At 44.4% G+C, this 23,513-nt stretch overlaps 2 protein-coding genes across 5 annotated transcripts in view; both read right to left on the bottom strand.

Annotated features, from left to right (window-relative positions):
- Positions 1-19,567, bottom strand: part of CD101 (CD101 molecule) — a 50,420-nt gene extending 30,853 nt beyond the window's left edge. For 2 of the 4 annotated variants that reach the window (XM_042253104.2, XM_060401671.1), the window contains exons 1-3: positions 19,454-19,567; positions 17,744-17,884; positions 119-499 (exon numbers count right to left, since the gene is read on the bottom strand). In XM_042253104.2, coding sequence (XP_042109038.1) covers positions 119-499; positions 17,744-17,884; positions 19,454-19,523 — 592 coding nt within the window. In that variant the 5' untranslated portion in view covers positions 19,524-19,567. Of the gene's footprint in view, positions 1-118; positions 500-8,414; positions 8,517-17,743; positions 17,885-19,453 lie in introns of those variants that run through there. The other 2 variants (XM_027973563.3, XM_060401679.1) reach the window with 1 other exon arrangement.
- An 87-nt stretch (positions 19,568-19,654) lies between these two features.
- The window catches only part of PTGFRN (prostaglandin F2 receptor inhibitor), an 83,684-nt gene continuing 79,825 nt past the window's right edge, over positions 19,655-23,513 (bottom strand). The window contains exon 9 of the mRNA XM_042253106.2: positions 19,655-23,115. Within this exon, the coding sequence (XP_042109040.1) occupies positions 22,949-23,115 (167 nt within the window). The 3' untranslated portion in view covers positions 19,655-22,948. The remainder of the gene's footprint in view (positions 23,116-23,513) is intronic.

Below are 23,513 nucleotides of genomic sequence, written 5' to 3'. Positions count from 1 at the left end.
GGGCTCTTTTGCTAAAACAAGCAGAACAATATAAAGCCATGTCACAGTGCAAGGCATTGTGATGATGGAGACTCTGGTTTGTCAGGGGTTGGCTAGCAAAGAAGGGCACACAGCTTACCAGTAACAGTAGTCTTCGCACTGTAGGTCCCGTAGTATTTTTCATCAGTGTTGGGTGTGAAACACTCATACTCGCCAGTATCCTTCATCTGGAGCTTGGAAATGTGCAAAAAGACTGAGTTACCCTGGACCCTCTCCACGTAGATTTCCCTACTTTTTACCCGCTTTGCATACACTACATAAGAGAAGGTGTCGTCCATGGTGCTAATGATCTGGATTTCTTGTGTCGGGGCTGTCGGCAGGTAAACAGACCACTGGAAATTCTGCTCAGAAGGTCCTTGGTGGCCAGTTACATTGCAGCCGATGCTGATGGGGTAACCTTCAGCTCTGAATAGCGGTCCTTTCTGAACTGTTACTTCTCGCTGGCCAATGCTGAGCTTAGCTTGCAAGTAGGAGAAAGAAAAGGGAATAAAAATAGATTAGTGCTCCAGTTCCCAATGTGCCACAATATGTAGCTCCCTGTATTACAATTCTAGAAAATGAGATCACAGGTTATTAGCTGTAATCAACTCAAATGTTCAATACCTTCTTCAGGCTGAGGAGCAGTGGAATGGCTTGATGAGTTAATTGTTCTTTTATAATTCTGATTTCTAGAGTAATCTCTAGTCTCTTAAAAAAGAATAGCTTCATCAGTGTAGCATGACCACTTCTATAAAATGCACCTACTTACCTAAGTGCACCTGAAGTAAATATGATGCATGATAATTCACCTTTTATGTTATTTTATGGAAAAATTCTCAGTATACTTCCTCGAGCCTCCAGTTCTTACGGACCTGCCATTGAGCTGTCCTAACAGAAATGATTGCTACTGTATAGGTGACCAAGCTACTTGGGAGACCACTCCATGGCGCTGGCCCTGGTGCTATGACTTTTCCCACTGGTTGGTTGGAACTGTTTGTAGCTCCCGGTGGGGTCTGGTGCAAGATTAGCTAAACTTAGCATCTGAAGAAGCAGCAGTAACTCCTTTCTATACCATAGAGGGTTTTTCATTTTGTAATTTTTTAAAGAGCCACTACAGCTTTATTGAAAAGCTTCATAAAAGATGACTGTCAAGTCCAACAGGATCCGGGATCAGACTTAGTTTAGTTGCTCTCTTATTTAAAGCTTTCAGTTGGGATCATAGTGGAATGCTTCACGTTAGGACAAATCTCAAGTATTAGGTTTAAAGGAGAAAATATTATTTAGGAAATAAATATTTCCTTTGACATACACATTTTCAAAATCAAGACTTTTTAAGAAATTAAAGTGTATTATTTCTTATGTTAAAGTGTTTATTTCTTACGTTAACATTAAACGTTTATTTTGTGTTACAGGAAGAACAATGAACAAGTGATAGAGAGACCACAAAGGTGAGCTAGGTCTTTCACTCAGGGCCTAGGGCCCAGGGGAAAGACATCAGAAGAGTCCAACGGGGGTGGTTACTGGTATTACGGAATCACAGAGTGGAGTTCATAAGCAGGAATGGAAGAAGCAAGAGCATCTGCTGAATTTTGTGAATCCACAAGGACAAAGAGTAAGGGAGACCAGATTGGAGAAAAAAGTGAGAGAAAGGAAAAATGACATTACAGAGACCATGGTAAGGCTAAATTTAGAAATTTTAGAATGAAAACAATTCTGGTAGGAGGGGACCCGCAAAAACAGGGAGAAAGCGTAACTGGTCACGATGTAGTCAACTAAAAATTGCATATGGATACAATCAATGCAAAACTGGGAAACAAACATCCAATCAATCAACCAACTGTATACATTTCTGGTAATCATTTAAAATATACTAATTTATTCATAAATCCCAGTTAAATGTGAGACATATACATTAGGCTTTTTTTTGTAATAAGCACTTAGGAATAGAAGTTAGAAACTATGAGAAAAAATTTTGTTACGTTAATTTTTTTCAAAACAGGACTTTTTACTGAAGTATAGTTGATTTACAATGTTGTGGTAGTTTTAAGTGTACAGCAAAGTGATTCAGTTAACATACTCATATATCTATTCTTTTTCAAATTCTTTTCCATTATAGGTTATTATGGGATAGTGACTATAGTTCCCTATGCCATACAGTAGAAAAAATTTTTAATATTATTTACCAAAAAATTATTCTACAGAGGCAATTTAAAACATTGTCAGCAATGCTAGCCATTCTTAGACATACATCTTAAAGAAATGTGAGCACTGCTCCAGCTTACACATGGAAAAGCATCCACAGCAGCACTGTTCATTGCAACCCCAAACTGGAGACTACCTATATGTCCATCAGCAGTAGAACAGGCAGGCTGTGGTACAGTCATAAAACGGAATCTTATACAGAAACGAAAGTGAGTGAATTGCAGCTGGTTGCAGAAACATGGATCACTGTGTTTAAGGAAGGATACTGAACACTTAGAACCTTTTTGACTATATACAAAATGAATATAAAATTTAAAGAAAGGCAAAAAACCCCCACACTGTATTGTTTAGTGATGCAAACGTAAGAAGTTAAACATTTTTTTTTTTTAAATAAAGCTAAGAAGTAGTTATCATGGAAGCCAGTAAAATGATTGTGTGTGTATCTGGTGGGGCACACAGCAAGGTAGATGGGTGATTCTAGGGTCCTAGCAATGTTCTATTTCTTCCCCTGCATAGTGATTACATGGGTCTTACTTTTTCCTTATTTATTAAATTTCGTAGCTGTGTTTTATTAACTTTCCTTTGTAATTAATTAAGTTTGGGCTGTGTTGGGTCTCGTTGCTACAAGCAGGCTTTCTCCACATGTGGTGAGAGGCGGCTAATCTTTAACTGCGGTGTCTGAGCTTCTCATTGCAGTGGTTCCTCTTGTTGCCAAGCAGGGGCTCTAGAGCATGGGTTCACTTGTTGTGGCATGTGGGCTTAGTTGCCCTTGCAGCACGTGGAATCTTCCCCAATAAGAGATCGAACCCATGTCCCCTGCCTTGGCAGGTGGATTCTTAACCACTGGACTACCAGGGAAGTCCCTTTTCTTGTGCGTTATATTTGCACAGTAAAAATGTTTTTAAAAATATGATTTCTGAGGTACCACCAATATGTTTATGTCAGGGGATGTTTCCACAATGTTATTTTTTATGCCTAGGCGGCATTTACCCCACATTTTTTATGACTTTTCAGAGAAATGGGTACATTCAAAACATTTTATTGTGAAAAGTAGTACTTTATTTTCTTCTGTTTCAGTTGCTAATTCAATTAATATTTACCCAAAGCGTCTGCCTGCAATGCGGGAGACCTGGGTTCAATCCCTGGGTTAGGAAGATCCCCTGGAGAAGGAAATGGCAACCCACTCCAGCACTCTTGCCTGGAAAACTCCATGGACTGAGGAGCCTGGTAGGCTACAGTCCATGGGGCCACAAAGAGTTGGACACGACTGAGTGACTTCACTCACTCACTCAACCAGTTATAGTATTTCTGATGCTTCAAGGACTAAGATATGAAGATGAGTTTAGGATAGTCTCTGACTTCTCGACTTTACAGTTTAGTCAAGTAGGGTGGTTGTCATCTCTCCTGGAAAGATATATGATAAATGTTCTTTGAGGAATTTGAAGGAAGGAGAGATTACATCTTAGGGGAGGAAAATAAGTAAGGTGTATGGAAGAGAGAGTATTAAAAATGGACCTTGAAGAAGGTTATGACAATTTAAGTGGAGAGAAAGAGTATTTTTCAGTGAAGGAGACTTCATGAAAAGACTGTATAAGTAGTAATCAAAAGAATTGTTCAGGAAATAGGGAGTCATTAGTTGGATTCGGGGGTGGGTTACAAAAAGATTAATAGAAAGAGGTAAGATTGGGCAGGAATTTTGAGTCCAAAGCATGAAGGGCTTAACTGTCATGTTTAAAAGGTTGGGCTTGATTGATAGACAATGGGGAACCCACTGAAAGTGTTTTAAAATTCTTAGTAAAATTAACCTGATGGTGTGTAGGAAGATGGAGTTAGAAATAGATATCAGATAATTACAGAAGCTCAGGAGATAAGCGATGAAGGCAGTAGAAATGGAAAGAAAGGGTCTATAATTTGAGAGCCACTGTGGAGATAAATCTATAGAGTTTTTCAGCATCTTAGATGCTTGGAGGTCAAAGGGGTGGATGGAAGACAAGAGGAAATCAAAGATGATACCAGGTTTTGTAAGGGTGACTGGGAGTAACAGTACTATTAACAGGAATAAGGCTATCAGGAAGAGGTACTATTATGTGTTCAGGGGTGAAGGAGAAGATAAAGAATTTAATCTTGGAAACATTAAATTAGAGTACTATGGAATAAACAAGAAGGAAATCCAGCAAATATTTAGAAATATTATTGAAATAAATGTCAATATCTGTGTCTCTTTCTTTACTTTAAAATCTACTCTTTGAAAATATTTGTCATCTAGTTATCTTAAGAACTCTGTGATATTCCCATATTTAGCAATTGCAAAGTTGTAAATGTTGGAGCCAGACTTGAACTTGGATTTCCAAATGTCAAATTCCTGACTGTCTCCATTGCTTCTTCACTGCTTCCTGTAAATGCCTGTTTGTAACTAAGGAGAGTTCTGGGCTGTAGATGCTGATTAAGTCATTTACACGTTAAGTAGTGGAAAATGTTAGGGGATATAAGAAGAGAGCTAAAGAGAGATTATTAGGGGATCTCTCTATGTAGGAAATAAGATGAGAAACGCATGCTACAGAAAGAAGAATCAGGGAGGTGGGAGGGTAGCCAGGGCACTGCAGCTTGAAAACCAAAGGAGCAAAATGTCCCAAGAAGAAAGAGCTTGTCAGCACTGCTGAATGATGCTGAGAGGGTCAGGATTCAAAAGGCAGAGAAGTGTCCTTTTAATTTGATGATGAGGATGTCGGTGGTGATCTTTGTAAAAGAGATTTCAAGAGAGCAGAAGCAGAACATTTCAAGGGTAAGAAGCAACTGCAAGAAGCTTAAACTAAACTACTTCAAGAAGTTTCATGTAGAAGAGAAGAATAGGGTGATAGTTAGAAAGAGCAGCTCAATGGGGCAGAGCAGTGAGGGCAGATGGACATGGGTGCCTCTGCATGTTTATGGGCAGAGGAGATGCAGAGGGGAGAGATGGATGAAGCCAGAGAGATGACGATGAATGCAGTAAGGTCTTAGTGGAAGCATGAGGTCAAGAACTTGATTGGGAGGGTACCACTTTCTCAGGAAAGTGAAGGAGACAATGTGAAGGATTCATAGGTATTATGGGGGTACAAAGGAATGATGGACAGAGGCCAGTTCAAACGGTCATGCATGGGGAATCATACACTTGAAGCATCTTATTATAAATCTATTTTCCGTGGGATGTTGCACATATCTCTCCTCCAAAAGAGGAAAACACCTTAGAGGACTGGCCTGTTGCTTTCTCTTTTAATGGACAGAGGGTTAGGTACCTCTGGACAGCAGATTCTTGCTGACTGATGCACACACAGCTTAACAATGACATACTGCATCAGAGTCACACTTTTGATACATGAGGAATTTCCTGATGGTATTGGCTTTTTTCAAAAACATCACTGGCTTTGCCAAATTTTCTATTTCAGTGTTATTTGAATTGAAGTTATTTGATTGAACTATATAAAATGGTCAACACCTGACCATTTTTGATATACAAAAACAGCAACTTCAAATACTTCCACCTTATACAAAACCTAGTTGGAGAACATCAAACACAGCAAACAACTTCTTTTTCTTTACCCATACAAAATCTCTGCATGCTTGGAGGCTGAAAGCATTTTCATCCATAATTTAGTGGATTTTTTTTTTCATGAATACAGTCTTAGTAGGACAAACAGTATGCCCTCCCCAGGACCCTCCCAAGTTAATGACTTTTATTTGTAGGGCAGCTAGTTAGGGTGAGGGGTGACAGACCAAGAGGACAAAGTTAAGTCCAAGGACTCATCTATCCATGACTTTAACCTCATCTGGCCCCATATTCTAACAGGATTCATCAGTCTTTACATATTTTTTTGAACTTTTAATTTTATATTGGGTTATAGCCAGTTAAACAATGTTGTGACAGTTTCAGGTGACTAGTGAAGGGACTCAGTCATACATATTTACATTTACATATTTATTTTTTAAAATTAATTAGGACTAGGTAAACATTTGCTAAGCAATACAAGTGCTCAACGGATCATCCATCATTTAGTTTATTGCCTTAATTTCTCCCCTCTGTATTTGTAATGGCAAATATCAGGCTTGCAACATCTTTTTCAAGTTACTTTCTGATTAATGTGTTTTTCACATAAAAACTGTGGCTCTACCCAAAATTAGTATTTATGCAATCTAAATTTAGAAAAATAAATATATAACCCAGTTTAGGTAATGGTTCAAATGATCTAGGAAAAGCCTGGCAGCTTCCCCTTTTTGAACCTTGGTTACTTTCCTTTTCCCAGGCCCCCATCCACCCACCCCACCAAAAAAAAAAAAAAAAAAGACACAGAATTTGCAACCATTTGACTTGTTGCACAATGTAAGCCCAGTTTCCCCATATGCAAGCCAAACACACAGTTCAGAGACACAAGGCACAGACACTTGAGAATCACACTCAGATACCTGAATAGGACAAGTAGGAACATGCCAGGCAAGTCCCCAAAGGACCCCCCAGTCCTCCTAGTCATCAGTGCCTGCGAAGCCAGTCTGGCGGGCAGCAATTAACGAGCATCTGGTCCCAATAACTTCCCCTGCAGGCTGTCTATCACCTCCATCAGGCCCCATATCTGACTTTCCCCTCTCACTACCCAATGTCCTTTGAGACATGCTGCTGCTGCTGCTGCTACTAAGTCACTTCAGTTGTGTCCAACTCTGTGCGACCCCATAGATGGCAGCCCACCAGGTTCCCCCGTCCCTGGGATTCTCCAGGCAAGGACACTGGAGTGGGTTGCCATTTCCCTCTCCAATGCATGAAAGTGAAAAGGGAAAGTGACGTCACTCAGTCCTGTCCAACTCTTTGCAACCCCATGGACTGCAGCCCATCAGGTTCCTCCGTCCATGGGATTTTCCAGGCAAGAGTACTGGAGTGGGGTGCCATTGCCTTCTCCATTTGAGACATGAGCCCAGTTCAATTCAAGCCAAGGATTTCTTAAGCGTCCCTTTGAGCTGAATGCAGCACCCTTTTTGTCTATTAGCCACAGCCTTGGTTACTCTAAGCTCTTTTAGTTCCCCTATTGTCCAAATCCCTTCACTAATTCCATCTAGTCACTCTAAAGCAGAAGTTTTAAACCTGAGTCCACATGGGGGATTAAAGGGTTTGTAAACTTGGGTGGAAAAACACCCTACATCTTTATTTTCACTAACCTTAATGGAAATTCAGTATTTTCTTCAGCTATGAAGGTAGACAACAAACCAAGATATTTTCATATCACATCTATTGCGGAGTCTTGAAATATTATTCACACTCATTACTAAATTGAAATTTGGTGGTTAATAGACTACCTCTAGATCTTATCATATAATGAATAAAAGAAAATAAATGACTACATCATGATTTACTTTAAAATATTTTGATAACTGCATTTCAATCTGATTTTTCCCTATAATCTTATATGTTTTAATTTATGTATTTAAAAACTGTTCTAAGATGGGGGTGAAGATGAGCTTCACCAGATGCTCAATGAACCCATAGCACTAAAAAGTACCTGCTCCCTGCTCTGTCTGCTCTGAAACTATTTCATGCCCTTCCTGGTTCATCTGTTCTCCATCACCCCCAAATTTCTACTTCCTCCACCCTGTTCAACCATATACAAATGCCCCTATGCTCATTGAGGCCCTTCCACATGCCCCTCAGCAGAGCCATGTGACTCTTCCTGCCCCCTTCTCAGTTTTACAGTAGTCAACGCCCACTTCAGCTCACAGGTGAAGTCAGAACCTTCTTTCAAGTTAGCCTAAAACTATTACGTGCTCTCATAAGCCTTTCATCTAGCCACATCCCCAAGGTGTATTAATCTAGACAAGCTCTTATCAGGCATCCCCGGTCAGTCTGAAGGGTTAAGCCTCATCCTATCTCCAGGAATCAGTTAGCGCAAGAAAATAAGGTGAAGGCAGGGCCAGCAAAACTGGCAGATCTAGCAACACACACAAATATAAAAACCAATGGGATCAGGTTCACAGGACTCAACCAAGCATTGCACCACCTGGATCTCAAGGTCATCTAGGTAGCCAAGAACATCATCAAAAGTCAAAATGATTGCCAGCACCAGAGATGTGTGCCATTGTTGTCCCTATAGAGACCAAACTGTCCCATTTTATCACCTTACAGTCTCTGTTTGACTAGTTCCTGTGACAACAGCAACATACAGAATTATGACACTTACTCAGAAAAAGAAAAAATGATGCCACATGTGGGAAGCGTGCCATTTGGACCGATGTAGACCTTTCCTGGTGGTGTCACTGAAGTTGCTCAGACGCTGAGTGACAAATGCTGTGCTCTCACTACAAAGATAAAGAGGAAGCAATGGTGCGGTTTCCAGCCCACTGAGAAGCAGAGATGGCCTGCAAAGGGCAATACAGTTTGCTTTATATGGCTCTTTGATAATCATTCCAATTCGGTGTGAAAAGTTATCTTCATGGGCAGGTAACCATATATAGATACAAATAAGAAAAGATGGCCTCCTCCTGGCTAAATATATATAATTAGGTAATAATGAGGGAATTAAAGTAGACAGAATAAATAAAACAATCAAGAAGAAATGTTCTCTTCTTAGCCCTTATCTTGCCTCCCATCTTGGGAGGAAAGGGTTGAAAAAAGAGAGAAACACAGCTGGAAGACAGGGACCTGGGGAAACATGAGGTGGCGGTGATGCCGGCATGCTCTAGAATCAGGCTGCCTGGGTGTGCACACAGACTATGTTTTTAGTAGTTGATCTTAGAAAAGTTAGTTAACATTTCCTAACTCTCATCTACACAATAGAGATACTGTGTACATCCCATAAGATTGCTGTGAGAATTGAATGAACTAATTCACTGAAAGTGAAACATCAGAAAAACATCTAGTACATAGGAAGTGCCCAGTGGATATCAAGGAACATTTACGGGAATCTTCAGCTGCTCAGTGTGGACCTGGCCACTAAGGATGGCCCTGAATCCAGGCCAAATTAATCCTAGTACCTGAAAACAAGACTGTACAAGGGACAAGCTTACTAAGGATGTTAGTTCTCCAGACCAAGCCTCTATTTAGATATGTCAGGAATGGTCTGGTATGCTTCAGGCCACAGTTACAGCAGATCCCTGCTCCATCCATCCACCGACCCATCCAACGATTTCTTTTTTTAATCTTCTGGGTGCTGTGGTAGGTGCTGCACATACTGGGTTGGACAAAATGTTTCTTTTTGACCAACTCAATACAAAGTCTTTGTTCTCAGGAAGCTTCCACTTACTCAGATAACCACAAGGTAATTTTGCAAGCACAACAATCAATGGGGTACCTCAAGGGAGTCTGGGAAGTGAGTGGGTGAGAGGAAGGGTCAGGATTGGTTGGGTCACCTGAGGCAACCAGGGAGGAAGGTTGGGGGGGTGGCCGGTGAGGTGTGATTGAAGAGACAATCCAGCATGGATTGTGATGCATCAGCTGTGCCCTCTTGGAGTAAAGTTAAAGGCTGGTGTGAAGGGAGAAGGTTCTATGGAGGTGGGCTGGGACAGACCTGAGTTGGCCATGCACGCCAGGCCTAAGAAATTGGTCTTAACCTTATAGAAAAGGGAAGCTATTAAGAGGTTGCTTGTTGGTTTGTTTTTTAAGTAGGAAAATGGCCTGGTCATGTTTTTCTTTTAAGCTGAGGACCAAGATGAGGAAGGGAGGCAAGGGTAGAAGGAGGAAGGCCAGATACAGCCTTTCGCAATTTTCTGTAGGAGCAATGGTAAGGGCCTGAATTAGGGCATTTAACATAAAGACAGAGCTGGAAGAGATGATGAGGTCATGAAATACTTCACGGAGCACCTGCTTTAGGATAAGCACCTTACCAAGTGCCAGAGACACACATGGAAAAGTGCAGCCTCTGATCTTAGGAAATTTTGATGGTGGAGCCTGGTGCAGGTAAACAGGAAAGAAAGAAGAACATGACTGGCTATCACATAAGGTAAATTCAGGGAGGCCCGCTAGGAGAAATACAGGTGGCAAAGAGACATGGAGAACTGAAGAAGAGAAAGAATGTATCTAATTTGAGTAGAATGGGAAGTCAGGAATCTTCAGGGAAAAGGTGGCATTTTATGATTTATTTTCCCAGGGGGAATTAGAGTAGGGTAGGGTAAGATTCTACAAGCTTTCATCTGGAAGCCTATAACTTAAAAAAAAATTATTTATTGGCCATGCCACACAGCACGTGGGATCCTAGTTTCCTGAACAGGGATCGAACCCCTGCCCCTTGTAGTGGAAGCATGGACTCTTAACTACTGGGCCACTGCGGAAGTCCTCGAAGCCTCTAACTAACTTCTTTTTTAATTTTAATATTTTCTTTCCAAGTTTTAAAAAATTGAGATAGAACTGACACATTACACTGTATTAGTTGAGCTTCCCTGGTGGATCAGTCAGTAAAGAATCTGCCTACAGTGCAGAAGACCTAGGTTCAGTCCCTGGGTCAGGAAGATCCCCTGAAGAAAAAAATGGCAGCTCACTCAAGTATTCTTGCCTGGAAAATCCCGTGGACAGAGGGGCCATGGGATCGCAAGAGTTGGACACAACTTGGCAACTAAACCACCAGCCGCCACCACCACCACCGTTCCAGTTTTAGGTGTACAACACACTGACCGCCCTTTGGTTTTATTCATAAGCAAGGACACCGAACAACAACCACCCTTCTCCATGACAACATGCAAATACTAACATCTTCAGTTAAAAGGCCCTGTGCTTTCCTTTTTAAGGTACTATGCAGTGCTTGGGGGATAAAAGAGGTAAAAAAAAAAATGGGCCCTGCCCTCCAGGAAATTGGAATCTAGTTTGATAAAGAACTGTAGATAAGAAACGGTAGGGAGGGGGGTTCAGGATTGGGAACTCATGTACACCCATGGCTGATTCATGTCAATGTATGGCAAAACCAATACAGTATTGTAAAGCAAAATAAAAATTAAAAAAAAGAAAGAAAGAAAGGAAGAAAGAAACTGTAGTCATGGAAGGCAGCCTGTGTTGGGTATCCATTTTATGACTCAGGCAGGACTACTGCAGGCAGGGGGCAGCCAGAGGTCATTCAGAAAAGGCTGATTTATGTGGTTTATGTTAGGTCTTTGGAGATCTGGAATGATTCAAATAGGGAAGAGAGAAGAAAGGACATTCCCTAGGGAGAAATGAAATGTACAAAGATACTGAGGCAGGGATATACAGGTTGCATTCAGGGAACAATTAAAGGGCAGCTTACCTGGAAAGGTGATTTCAAAATACTTCTCCAGGTGGTTAACTATAGTATCAGTAGGGCTTGAACTACAAGAATTTTTTTTTCACCATTTAAGTTGTAGAAGTCATGGGTTATGCCCTAGGCTCCAAAGTTAACTGTATCAGTTAGCTATTGCTGCATAACAAATAGCAAGCTTTGGTGGCATACAGTAATAGTACAGATTTTTGTTCACAAGCCTAAGGATCAGCTGATGGGAGCTGGATGGTCTAGGATGGCCTTACCTTGGATCCCTCTCACAGTCCTCGGATAGGCTAGCCTGGGCACATTTTCGCAGTAATGTCAGGGGTCCAAAAGGACTAGCAGAAATACATCAGTACTTTTAAAAGATTCTGCTTGCATCATGACCACTAACATCCTCAGATCAAAGCAAGTCACATGGCCAAGTTCAAAAGCAAGAGATGGGTTAACAGACTCCATCTCTTGAGTGAAGGAAGCAGCAAAGTGGCAGAGCAAAAGAAGCAGAAGGGAACTGGGGCCATCAATGCAATCAATCTGCTACACGCACTGAACAGAGAATTATGTTAGAAATCAGCGCTGACCACAGAGACAGTCATTGCCAATAATGCAGAGGACCCTGTATTCCTGAAATACACACAGCTAAGTAGCGAAGTGAAAGTTACTCAGTCGTGTCTGATTCTTTGAGATCCCGTGGACTATACAGTCCATGGAATTCTCCAGGCTAGAATACTGACGTGGGTAGCCTTTCCCTTCCCCAGGGGATCTTCCCAACCCAGGGACTGAACCCAGGTCTCCCACATTGCAGGCAGATTCTTTACCAGCTGAGCCACAAGGGAAGCCCAAGAATACTGGAGTGGGTAGCCTATCCCTTCTCCAGTGGATCTTTCCGACTCAGGAATCGAACTGGGGTCTCCCACATTGCAGGCAGATTATTTACCAACTGAGCTACCAGGGAAGCCCAACTAAGTAACGCTATAGCAATTTTTCACTCCTGGCTTTTGCCAATTTTTTTTCTTTCCATGTTAGCGGCTCTGGTTTCTGCCAGAATTTAACATTGACAGGGTGATGCTGCTTCTTTTCTGGAAGGAAAAAAGAAGCTTTATGTTATTAAGGGGAAAAGAAAAAATGAGAAGAAAGAAAAAATAGAGCCAGCGAGAGAGACAGTTATTCTATTACCTTGGGAATCACTGTAGTGCATGGCAACTGTATCAGTTGAAAGGAATGTAAAAATGGAATTCCTAATTCAGATGGAGGGACAGGGCCAGTGATAGTCAAAGCAACATAATGATGTACTAAAGAAAAAAGTCTTTTCTTAAGTTCCTAGAAGATTAATTAAAAGTGATATTTTTTTTTCAGGTTTGACATGTTCAAATATTAATTCCACAAAATGACAAAAATTGCAAGTATCACGGATTCCTAGCCTAAGCATTCAGGCCTAAGAAATATTTAAATGAAGACCTTTTACATGTCAAGTTCTGTGTGAGGCATTTTCACATATGAAGTGTTACAGAATAGCTTACGTCATTAATCCCATTTTATAGATGAGAAAACCGAGGCTCGGAGGAATCCATTAACTTGGCTAAGATTGTACAGCTAGGAATGGGTGCATTCTGCGGCTGCCTTCTCACTTTTGGCTCAGTGCCCTTTCTGTTATACTTTCTAGCTTGCCATTCACGATTTTCAGAAGGCAGAGTATGTGGGACAGTGAATGACAGGAGGACAGAAAAGAAGATCCTGAAGGGGTGAGCAGAAAGCTGGCCCTTTCCCTACTTGAGCTCCTGCAATTTAGGTCAGTGATTGCTACCCACATGGGTGTAGGTCTTACCAAGGTACAGGGAAGCCCCGGGTTCTGAGCCTTGTTCCTCCATGCATGGAACGGCACTGTGAACTCAATCAATCAGTCCCTCATACAGGGAAACTGAGGCTTAGAGCGGACTGGGTACAACTTGGGTCCTATGATGGAGAACAACTCTCACGTCCTTTACTTCTCACCAGCCTGACTTCACCAGGAGCTGACAATTAGCTAACTGAGGCTGAGTTTTTCAAGGTGGGTGGCAACTCCTATCTGTGGGGGAAACCTTAAGTAGATTCCTGTGGGCAGAGGCAAAGACCAGGGCACAAGAAGGGCATTTCCTAGCCACACAATCTAGGCAGGTTAGTTGATTCCTCTGAGCCTCAGTTTTCTCATCTGTAAAACGGGATTAGCTAATACCTATCACGTGGTGTTGGAGAAGACTCTTGGGAGTTCCTTGGACTGCAAGGAGATCCAACCAGTCCATCCTAAAGGAGATCAGTCCTGGGTGTTCTTTGGAAGGAATGGTGCTGAAGCTGAAACTCCAGTACTTTGGCCATCTGATGCGAAGAGCTGACTCATTGGAAAAGACTGTGATGCTGGGAGGGATTGGGGGCAGGAGGAGAAGGGGGACGACAGAGGATGAGATGGCTGGATGGAATCACTGACTCGATGGATGTGAGTGAGTCTGAGTGAACTCCGGGAGTTGGTGATTGACAGCGAGACCTGGTGTGCTGCGATTCATGGGGTCACAAGGAGTCGGACACGACTGGGTGACTGAACTGATCACATAGTGAACGTGAGTTATTCTATAATACTGTAAATGTGAAAGGAAAGGGGGGTGAAGGAGGAGATGGGGACTAGGAGCTGGTGGCAGCAGAGAAAGAGCAACAGGTGGGACTCCCAGGCCATCCTCTGGGTTCAGATATACCCTTGGGAAGAGCTACTTCTTCAAGCCCATATCAGGGAGTAACTGACAATGAGTTCTGATTTTAAAACAAGAAGCGGGTATGGAGGAGTGCTCAAAATAGGCCCCAAAGGAAGAAGAAAGGGGGAGAAGGGACAGGAAGTCTGCTTTATCTGGGCTTTAGGTACAGGTGTGCCCCTGACACAGATGCCCCTTCAGGGTCTCCTTGGCCCATAAAGCAGCCCAGGTGCCTACTCCCTTACTAGTCACCTTTTCACCATAGTTTCAAACTGCCTCCTCTTCCCTCCCCTCTTCAAATCTGTGAGTTTCCCCATATTCTGTATTCTGCTTGATTTCCTAACTAGCCAGCACTTGAGCCCACCGTGATCTGGGCTTGACTTCACCCAAACAGCCAAGATCACAGCCATGGGCAGTGTTCAGCTCTCCCTTGACTTGGTCCTGTGGCATGAGGTATGACCGACCATTGGCATACCTGCTCGGAATTCTGTCCTTCTCGGATACCGCGGTCCTGCCGGGATTTTCCCTCCCCGCTTCGGAAGTTCCTTCCCAGTGAAGCCCTTTCTCCTCACGCTGCTTCCCATCTCATGCCCTGTCTGTATACTGACAATCACTAATCTGTCTCCACCCCCAACTTCTCCCGTAAGCTCCAGGCCGATTATCTAACTGTGCTGAACATTTCCACCTGTAGGTCCTGCAGAAAACTCAAACTTGCGTCCAAAGCTAAAATCATTGTTTCCTCCTTCACTGGTACTGTTGTTCATAGTGGTTGAGTGCACCAACATCCACCCAGACCCGTGGCTGGCCTCCACATTCCACATCTACTTATACAGTCCTGCCAGTTCTTCCTAAAACCTTTAATGAATTCACTGTAGCTGCTGCTGTCACAACTGAGAGCTGTGATTTTTCACCTGGATTAATGTAGTTCAGTTCATCTTCCAGCCTTGCCTGCACCCAGCCCCCACTCTGCTAATCTAAAATGCAAACATAGCCACACACTCTCCTGAATAAAGACTTTCAGGGGTTTCCCTGTGGTCCAGTGGCTAAGAGTCCGCCTTGCAGTGCATGGGACACAGGTTCGATCTCTGGTCTGGGAAGATCCTGCATGCCGCGGAGCAGCTAACGTAGGCCACAGTTACTGAAGCCCGAGCATCCCAGAGCCTGTGCTCCACAAGAAGAGAAGCCACGGCAACGAGAAGCCCAGACACAGGAACAAAGAGTGAGACCCTGTTCACCACAACTAGAGAAAGCCTGCGTGCAGCAATGGAGATCCACCACAGCCAAAAAATAAAATAAATCTTATGCCTTGCCCCCGCCCCCCCAAACTTCTAGATGACCAAGTCCCATCTCCTGGACTGGATCTTCATGAGCTGGTGCTTGAGAACTCTCCCATCACCTCACCTTTCAGACACAGAACCACTGTGTTTCTTTGAATGGGTCTTAATATCCTCTCATACTGTCCCCTCTGCTTGAATGGGTCTTAACATCCTCTCTAATTTTGCATATACTATCCCCTCTGCTAAGAACCCTCCCTACCTGATATATGCCTACTTATTTAAAAAATTTAAAATTTGGGTTTGCGTCTCCTATGCAAAACCTTTCTTGACACCTTAGAAAGTGCACCGCTCCTTCCTCTATCTCTGCCATGAACTGCTATAATTTAACTTATTACACATAATAAAATGAATGATTTACATGCCCATGCCCTCTCCTATAAGTCCATGAATTTCCTAAGGGCAGGAATCAGTTCTTACTCATCTTTCTATCTCTTCAAAAAATATTGAATGGCTAAAACAGTCAGACACTGTAGCCGGTGCAGTGATTTAGAACATGTACACACTTTGGAGCCAGAAAGACCTAGGTTCAAATCTTGAGCAAATTAGTTTCCTTAAGCCTCGATTTCCTCATCTCTAAGAATGGGGACAATAATAGGAGAAACTCCACTATCTGACACAATTAGAGCTATCAGTTGATCAATTAACAGAAATGTCAGGTAAAGATGAGAATTATCAAGACATTCATGTATTTTAAAAATTTTATTTTCACTTCAATCATATAGTATGTATTTGCTCAACAATCTCTTGATACAGGCCCAGGTCTATTATCTGGAGTCTCCTCTCTTTTTTTTGCATAAACTAAACCTATCTCCTCTTCTACAACTTTCAGGTTTGATTTCTTTAAAACGGAGTAGGAATTAACAACAACAAAAAAACCAACGTTTGTAAAGTCAATGGAGTACAGATCTTCCTATGCTTTTGTGATTTATAAAAACGTAAATTGTTTATAGTTGTTTTGCCTGGACTTAAATTGACAGCACTGAAAAAAAAAAGCAATTTGCCTCTATCTAGTCTTTTCAGGGAATTCATCTCCTTTTCATCAACACATCTTTCTCTGGCACTCATATTTCATTGATTTACATATTATTCAACGAAATTATATAATCAAAGTAACCAGTACTGGTGGCACAAATACACTGGCAAACAGAACAGAAAGGACTCAGGTGAGCATTACTCCCCACCCCTAGTGGAGCCGAGCCAACCAGGTGTACAAGCCCCAAGCAGTGAGTGTATTAATCATGTCATTTTATTTCTGGTTTTTGATGCTTTGACATCCAGAGCCTGGAGACACTGCTCCTCTCAGGACTGACCAGTTCCTAGAAAAAGGAAGTCATTGCGATTTGCCTGTGAGCATGCCTTCCATCAGCTGGTAAAGAATCTGCCTGCAATGCAGGAGACCCCGGTTCGATTCCTGGGTTGGGAAGATCCCCTGGAGAAGTAAACAGCTACTCACTCCAGTATACTGGCCTGGAGAATTCCATGGACTGTATAGTCCATGGGGTTGCAAAGAGTCAGACAGGACTGATCAACTTTCATTTTTTCACTTTCACGCCTTCTGTGTGCAAACCCCTCCTCCACTGAGCTCTTACACTCAGGACCACTGTTTCCTGCTCAGATCACCCCAAGGCCAGGAACCAGATGTGTTGAGGGGAGCAGGGGAATAGCTGGAGTATTAAATTAGGCATACGCAGACCATGACCTATTGAACAAGGAGGCACAAACCACCCACATCGGGTCAGCAAGTTGCTCCCTCAGCATCTGAACCCCCACCCTGAGGAAGTGAAACCCAGGGTCATTTTGATTGAAGGCGCAGTTTCAATAGACTCACACAAAGAAAGTTAAGTCATAAGATTTATTACTTACAGACCCCAGAAACCAGGGCTGGGGGACCAGCAAGCCAGGGGAAAGGCAGTCCTGCGACATCCCAGGTGTCCAGTGAGCAGGAGATAGCAGGCTAAAAAGCACCTATTACTTGTCAGGTGGCTGCGGTGGAGGCTGCAGGCTCAACTCAAAAGGGTTATTTTAAAAGGAGCCTGGGGAAAAGCAAAGTGGGGACGTGGGGCAGGAACCGTAAGCTCAGGTCCTTATCTAAACGTTCAGGCTTTGGCTGTGAGCAGCACTTTTATCCTGTAAAATCCTAGGCAGCAACACAAAATAGCTGTTTTCTCAACACACGTGATAACTAGGGACACTTGCTATGCCCCAGAATCTGCTGAAATTCTCCAAACTAATCAATCCGAAGCCAGCTTACCCTGACTTGCCTGTTCCTTCCTGTGAAAACCAAAACAAGGGCTGCAGTCCATGCTTTTCTCTTGCTCCCTCTGCTGCCTGAGGGACGCTGGCGCTTCCCCGTGTGGTCCCTGGGGTGTGGTGTGACTCCTCTTCCTGGGATCTGTGAGTGAAAAAAGCTATCTTCTCAATGGGTGGCCCTGCTTCACCGAAATAATAAAACCTGTATTTTGAAGCGGTGTGCTATGCACACTGGTCTGTGGGTAAGAGGACATGGGGTGGCTGTTAGCTGGAAGATCCAGTTACATGAAGAGCACGTAAGAAATCTGCAGTGGTCACCTCGGGTGACCTGAGGCTCTTGCCCGGGTGAGAGTGCATGCATACGCATGCTCAGTCAGGTCTGGCACCTTGCGGCAAGAGTACTAGAGTGGGGCGCCATTCCCTCTTCCAGGGGATCTTCCCAGCCCAGGGACTGAACCCGTGTCTCCTGCATCTCCTGCACTGGCAGGCAGATTCTTGACTGCTTGAACCACCTGGGAAGCCCTTGTGCCCTCGCCCAGGTGCACAGCACATCAAAGCATCCCAGTGTTAGCTACTGTCACAGTGGGAAGAGGTCCCTGCCCTCGGGCCACTTTCAGACGACCAGAGCATCTGTCAGGGGTCTCTCTTCTAGCCTAGAGGGGCAGATAAAGGCTCCCTGTGAGACTAGACACAGAAGCAGGAGTTGGAACAGGTGGAAAGAGGTTTCTGGATGAGCCAACAGCAGCTGCCAAGCCCTCTAGGAAAGGACATAAGTGGGAGGTTTTCTGTGCTGAACACAATGCCTTGGCCACAGGAGTTGTGTGAGCAAGTTTTTATTTTTCTTTTAATATAAACTGAGGCAGGTACAGGCTCAGCAAGAGGTGTGGGACTGCTGCCGACCAGCTCTGACTGTGTCAGTGTTTTGATGTGAGCAGAATCTTCCCTCTTCGTGGAGAAGCATGCAGTGTTGGGTCATTTCCCACGGGACAGCGTTCATTGTGCATTCATAAACCTCTAGTCCCTACTATGGGGTTTCCCTGGTGGCTCAGTGGTAAAGAATTTGCCTGCCAATGCAGGAGATGTGGGTTCGATCCCTGGTCTGAGAAGATCTCCTGGAGAGGGAAATGGCAACCCACTCTAGTATTCTTGCCTGGGAAATCCCATGGACAGAGAAGCCTAGCGGGCTACAGTCCATGGAGTCAAAAAAAAGCTGGACACAACTTGGCAACTAAAAACAAGTCCCTTCCATATGCCTGGACTGGGGCCAAGCCCCAGGCGAAGTTGGTTAACGAGGACACAGACCCAGCCTCTGAACACCTCACAAGTGAGGTGGTCGGTCCCTGCCCAAGACACAAATAGGGAAGGCTGGCCGAGGCTGAGCGGCTGCTCCTGGGGCCAACAGGGAGGTGGGAGCCCCAGCACTCTCTCCTATCCTGGACTCAGAAGCCAGCAGCCTGGGGAAAGGATTGTTTTTACATAATACAGGGGCCTGTATGGACCTGTATGGACCTGTTTGGCTCCAGACTGGGTCATGAGTCAGAAAAGCTGTTCTGTTCCAGGCACGACATGGTCACAGAACTTGGGTGTGTTTCCTCATCCGCAGAGAGGAACAGCCTCTAACTTCTCTCTTTCCTGGCAAGGGTCCTATAAGGTCGTGAGAATGCAGGGAGAGACCTAGAGACCATCCTCAGCAGGGGGGCCCAGCCCTCACCTTTCCACTTGGTGGAAATCTCACTACTGGTCCTGTTAAATCCATTTCTTCTTTTATCTTTGGTGAACATCTACAACACTTTCACGGGACTCCAAGAGATGAGGAGGTGCTCAAGTGGCAAGGGAATTCAGCCACAGTCCCTTAGGCGGAGGAGATGAAAGGTTAACAGAGGCTGAGATCAAGTTCCTCACACAACTTCAGTTTAAATTAAACTTCCTTTAATGAAATAAAAAACAAACGGTGCATTGCATAATATTTTGTGGTCACAGTATAAAACAATACAATTAGTTCATATAACATTGGATATGGACAAAAATACACAAGACCCTTTCTTTTGTCTATGTAAAATTCGGCAGATCTGTATGTGCCACGCTAAAAAAGAAAGAAAATCAACTTTTTTTCTCCTAGTGATCTGCACATAATATTTATCACTGAGAATTTGGTCAAACAGCGGAGGAGAACTTACCCAAATCCCAGTTCCCTTCTTCCTCTGTTGTCATCGGTGAAGGTTAAAAAAAAAAAAGGGTTTTCTGAAAGTAGCAAGTTGTGTAGTATTGCTTATTATTCCTGCTAAAGAGGCTCAGTCTTTGGCGCACAGATGTCAGTGACAAAATCATGGCTGCAGGCAGTCTGCAAAGCAAGAAGCAAGAGCCACCAGGGAAAACAGACAAGGGTCTGGGCAGGAGAAGCCACTTTGACCAGGATCTTAGGGAAAGCCACATAGATAGGAGGGGAGAAAACACACAAATAAATACGTTTCTAAATTAAGATTTTAAATCCAGTTGGTGAGTCAGAGTTCCACTGTCCCATGAAAAATCTGAAAAGTTGTTAAAAAGTCAGAGCTGGCATTTTCTTTTTTTTAGAAAAGTGAAAAGTATATGTAAACATTATAAAGTAAACAACAGAAAGGACTTTGCAGGTGTTTATCTGAATATAGCTTAGGCTCTTTCTGGGGATATTTTTATGATCAGAAGAGGAAAAAAAAAAAGTCAAACTCTCTATCAAGTTTCTTTGTGTTACGCAGTGCACTTTCATCCGTGGCAGTCGTGGCTGGGTCCTTGCCTTCAGGCCAGTGCTTCTGCGGTAACCTTTTCCAGAAGAGCACTCAGCAGGGGGCCCTATTTGGTATAACAAGAGTACATCTCACACTCTGACCAGGGCACATGTTCCAGCCACGTTCACGTCCCTGGAAGGAAGGAGGTCCTTGGTACAACGCCCTGTGACTTCCTACTTTGTGCCAGCCCAGTGGATGCAGGGCGGGGCTAGGGGCTCAGTAGATGCCCTAAAAGCCCCAGCCTCGAACTGCAACAGCAGTGTGAAAGGAAAAGGTACAGTGTGTGAGCACGTGTTTCCTTTACTGCCTCTGGTGGTCTGCTGCGACCCGTCCACGCTTTTACATACACCTGGGGCCACCGGGTCACATCCAAAGCCAAGTATCCTTTCCTCCTTCCGAGGGCCTGCACTACAACAATCCTGAACCTTCTTTGAGGAGGCTGATCACTGTGAGGGCTCAGAGGGCACTGGCTGTTCTGAATGCAGCATCTGTGTCTATTTCCTGTTTGCACAATCACCTGTGACTCACCTCCTCTGAGACGGCACAGTTAGGAAACGGCATGTAGGAAATACCCGAATCTAGAGCTATCACAGCCTCTTCCCCTCCCCCTGGTCTTTCGTGCTCTGGTAGAGCGGACCTGCGGTACGTCTTCCCACCACAGATGCTAGGCCCGGAATTCCTCTGTTCTGTTACCATTAGTACAGAATCTAGTTTCAATTAAATGAGGGGTCCCCTCGGTGGGCAAAACCAAAAGGAAAAATTTGGTGGCAATCTGCCGTCTGCGGGGTGACTTGGTGATATGCACAGAACGAATCCTGGGCAACAAAGGAGGGAAGTAGAAGGGAACATGGTTGGGAGCAGTCCAGCTTGTCCGGCCCATTGTGACAGAGAGCCGCACGTGAACGGCCATCATTTTGTATTACTTTATTGCTCAAAACAAACGAATCTTTTTTTCCCTTTTGGAAGACAAAGTGGTATTAGGTCCTTCAGAGCCAGGGTAAAAGCACGCAGAATGCAATGTGGGGACTGAGTAACCAGTGAGCCTCAGGAAACCCCACTGGGATGCTTCTGAAAGGCCAGCGCTGCTGCGTAGGGGCAAGACACAGATCTTTCTGGGACCACTGTCCTACTCCTGGTGCGAGTGATCGGGCAAAGCGGACCACTCTCAGATCTACTTTGTAGGCTGTTCACACAGCAATAAATTGCTGGGTTTCCTTTGTGTTCCTAATAGGAAACCAAACACACCACAAAGTATACCCTTTCTCACTAACCCCCTGCAGGGGATTTTTTAAAAGACTTGAAGGACTGACAAGGTCACAGAAAATGCATGGTTCTTCTGGGTAATTTCTGATTCTGTGAAGTCAGTCTTGCAAGCAGCAATTTGACTTCACATTAAAGAGCCCAAGTGGTTCGTGAAGGACATGGGGTGTCAGTGGTTCCCCCTGAAGACCTACAAGGCTTTAGCCTCTCACAAAAGGCGGGACAGGGAAGAGAGGTGGCTCTGTCCACCTGACACACCCCTGCACCACTGACCCTCTGGCACAAACTGCAGAAATCGAACTTCCAGGATATCCCCCTTCTGCAATCTCTGGGGCCCCCTGAGGCATGGTACCCTCGAACTATGGGAGTGACTGTTCCTTTCCTTGTCTCCGACGTCTTCTTTGCAGGCCTTCTCACTGCCCTGGACAGAGGGGGCTGTGCATTTTTCTTCATACTCATTCTTAAGGCTAAGGTGGCAAGATAAGGTGCTTGGTGGAGAGCCAAATTCTCAATTCCAGGGCCATTTCAGCACTCGCACATAAAGCAAATACGAAAGAAGTGGAAAGGGGCAGAGAAGCAGAAAACCAAAAAACAAAATGCATTTGGGCTTGATAGGAAGTTACGGACTGCAGGTTTAGATTTTAAATGTCGCCTAAACCCCCTGGAAAATAGGGGGTGGGGAGGGCAGTAAAAGCCACACATTAGCCTTCAGCACTGGTCTGTGTTGTCCTCGGCCGGGGCAGAGGGTCGCCTTCCGCAGCTCTCTTAGCACGTGCCTCCGACTCGGAAGGCGTACGGATCTCACCCGAGACAAAGAACTCTGAACGCCTTCACCCCTTTCTCACTGCAACCCCTCAAAACAAAAGGTAGAAACACACACAAGTCAGAGATCTATAAGCCAGTAGGAGAAAAAAACTAGAGGTTAACCATTAAAAAGCCGCCATCGGGAAAACACACACTCGATTGTTCCATCAGAAAGTGCCGTGGGAAGAAGAGCCGTGTGCTGGTAAACATGTCTGCGCTCAGGACTTGACATGCAGAAAAGAGAGAGCGCCGAGTCCCACCTGAGATTAGAGAGGACTGGTTTTTAGTGTAACACACTTCGCGCTAAAAGATTGCTGTCCTCATCTCGCCCGAACCGCTCCTCGACCGTCCCTCGGTCTCGGCCTTTCTGGCACCAACTAGTCCATCTCCATGGACATGAGCCGGCGGCGCTCTCGCCGGGTCTCCTGGACTTCCTTCTTGCAGCACCAGTGGGAGCTGCAGTACCCAATGAGGCAGGACAGGAGCCCGATGGCCGCGGACAGGCCGATGCCAATCAGCAGCGGGTACTTGAAGGCGTTCAGCACTGGGAGGGAGAGACCAGAGGGACAGAATTAGTGATGCAAATCGCCGGGTGCTGGGGGGTGGTGGGGAGAGCTCAGGGAAGACCACTGCCTCCCCCCTTCCACTGCCCGGGGTCTCCCCTAGGAGTCTGACCTCAGGGGTCTTGCACCTAGCACAGGGCTTGAGACAAGAGCAGCTCAGCCATAGGTGTTCAAAAATAAGCAAATATATCCCCACCTAATTCCATAGCAGGCGGGGCGGGGGGTAGGGGCGGTGGGGGTGGGGGGGGGGGGTGGAGGGAACCCAGAAAAAAAAAATTTCCTTCCATATCTCTGAATGTCAACTTGCTTTTTAGGGTTTTGGCAGGAGATTGATTTTTAAAAGTCAGTATAAGGGCACCACACATTCAGCAGCAGATGC

Source organism: Ovis aries, chromosome 1, assembly GCF_016772045.2.
Source record: "Ovis aries strain OAR_USU_Benz2616 breed Rambouillet chromosome 1, ARS-UI_Ramb_v3.0, whole genome shotgun sequence".
Lineage (NCBI taxonomy): Eukaryota > Metazoa > Chordata > Mammalia > Artiodactyla > Bovidae > Ovis > Ovis aries.
The sequence above is the reverse complement of the archived record's forward strand: the minus strand, read 5'-3'. Positions and strand labels throughout refer to the sequence as shown.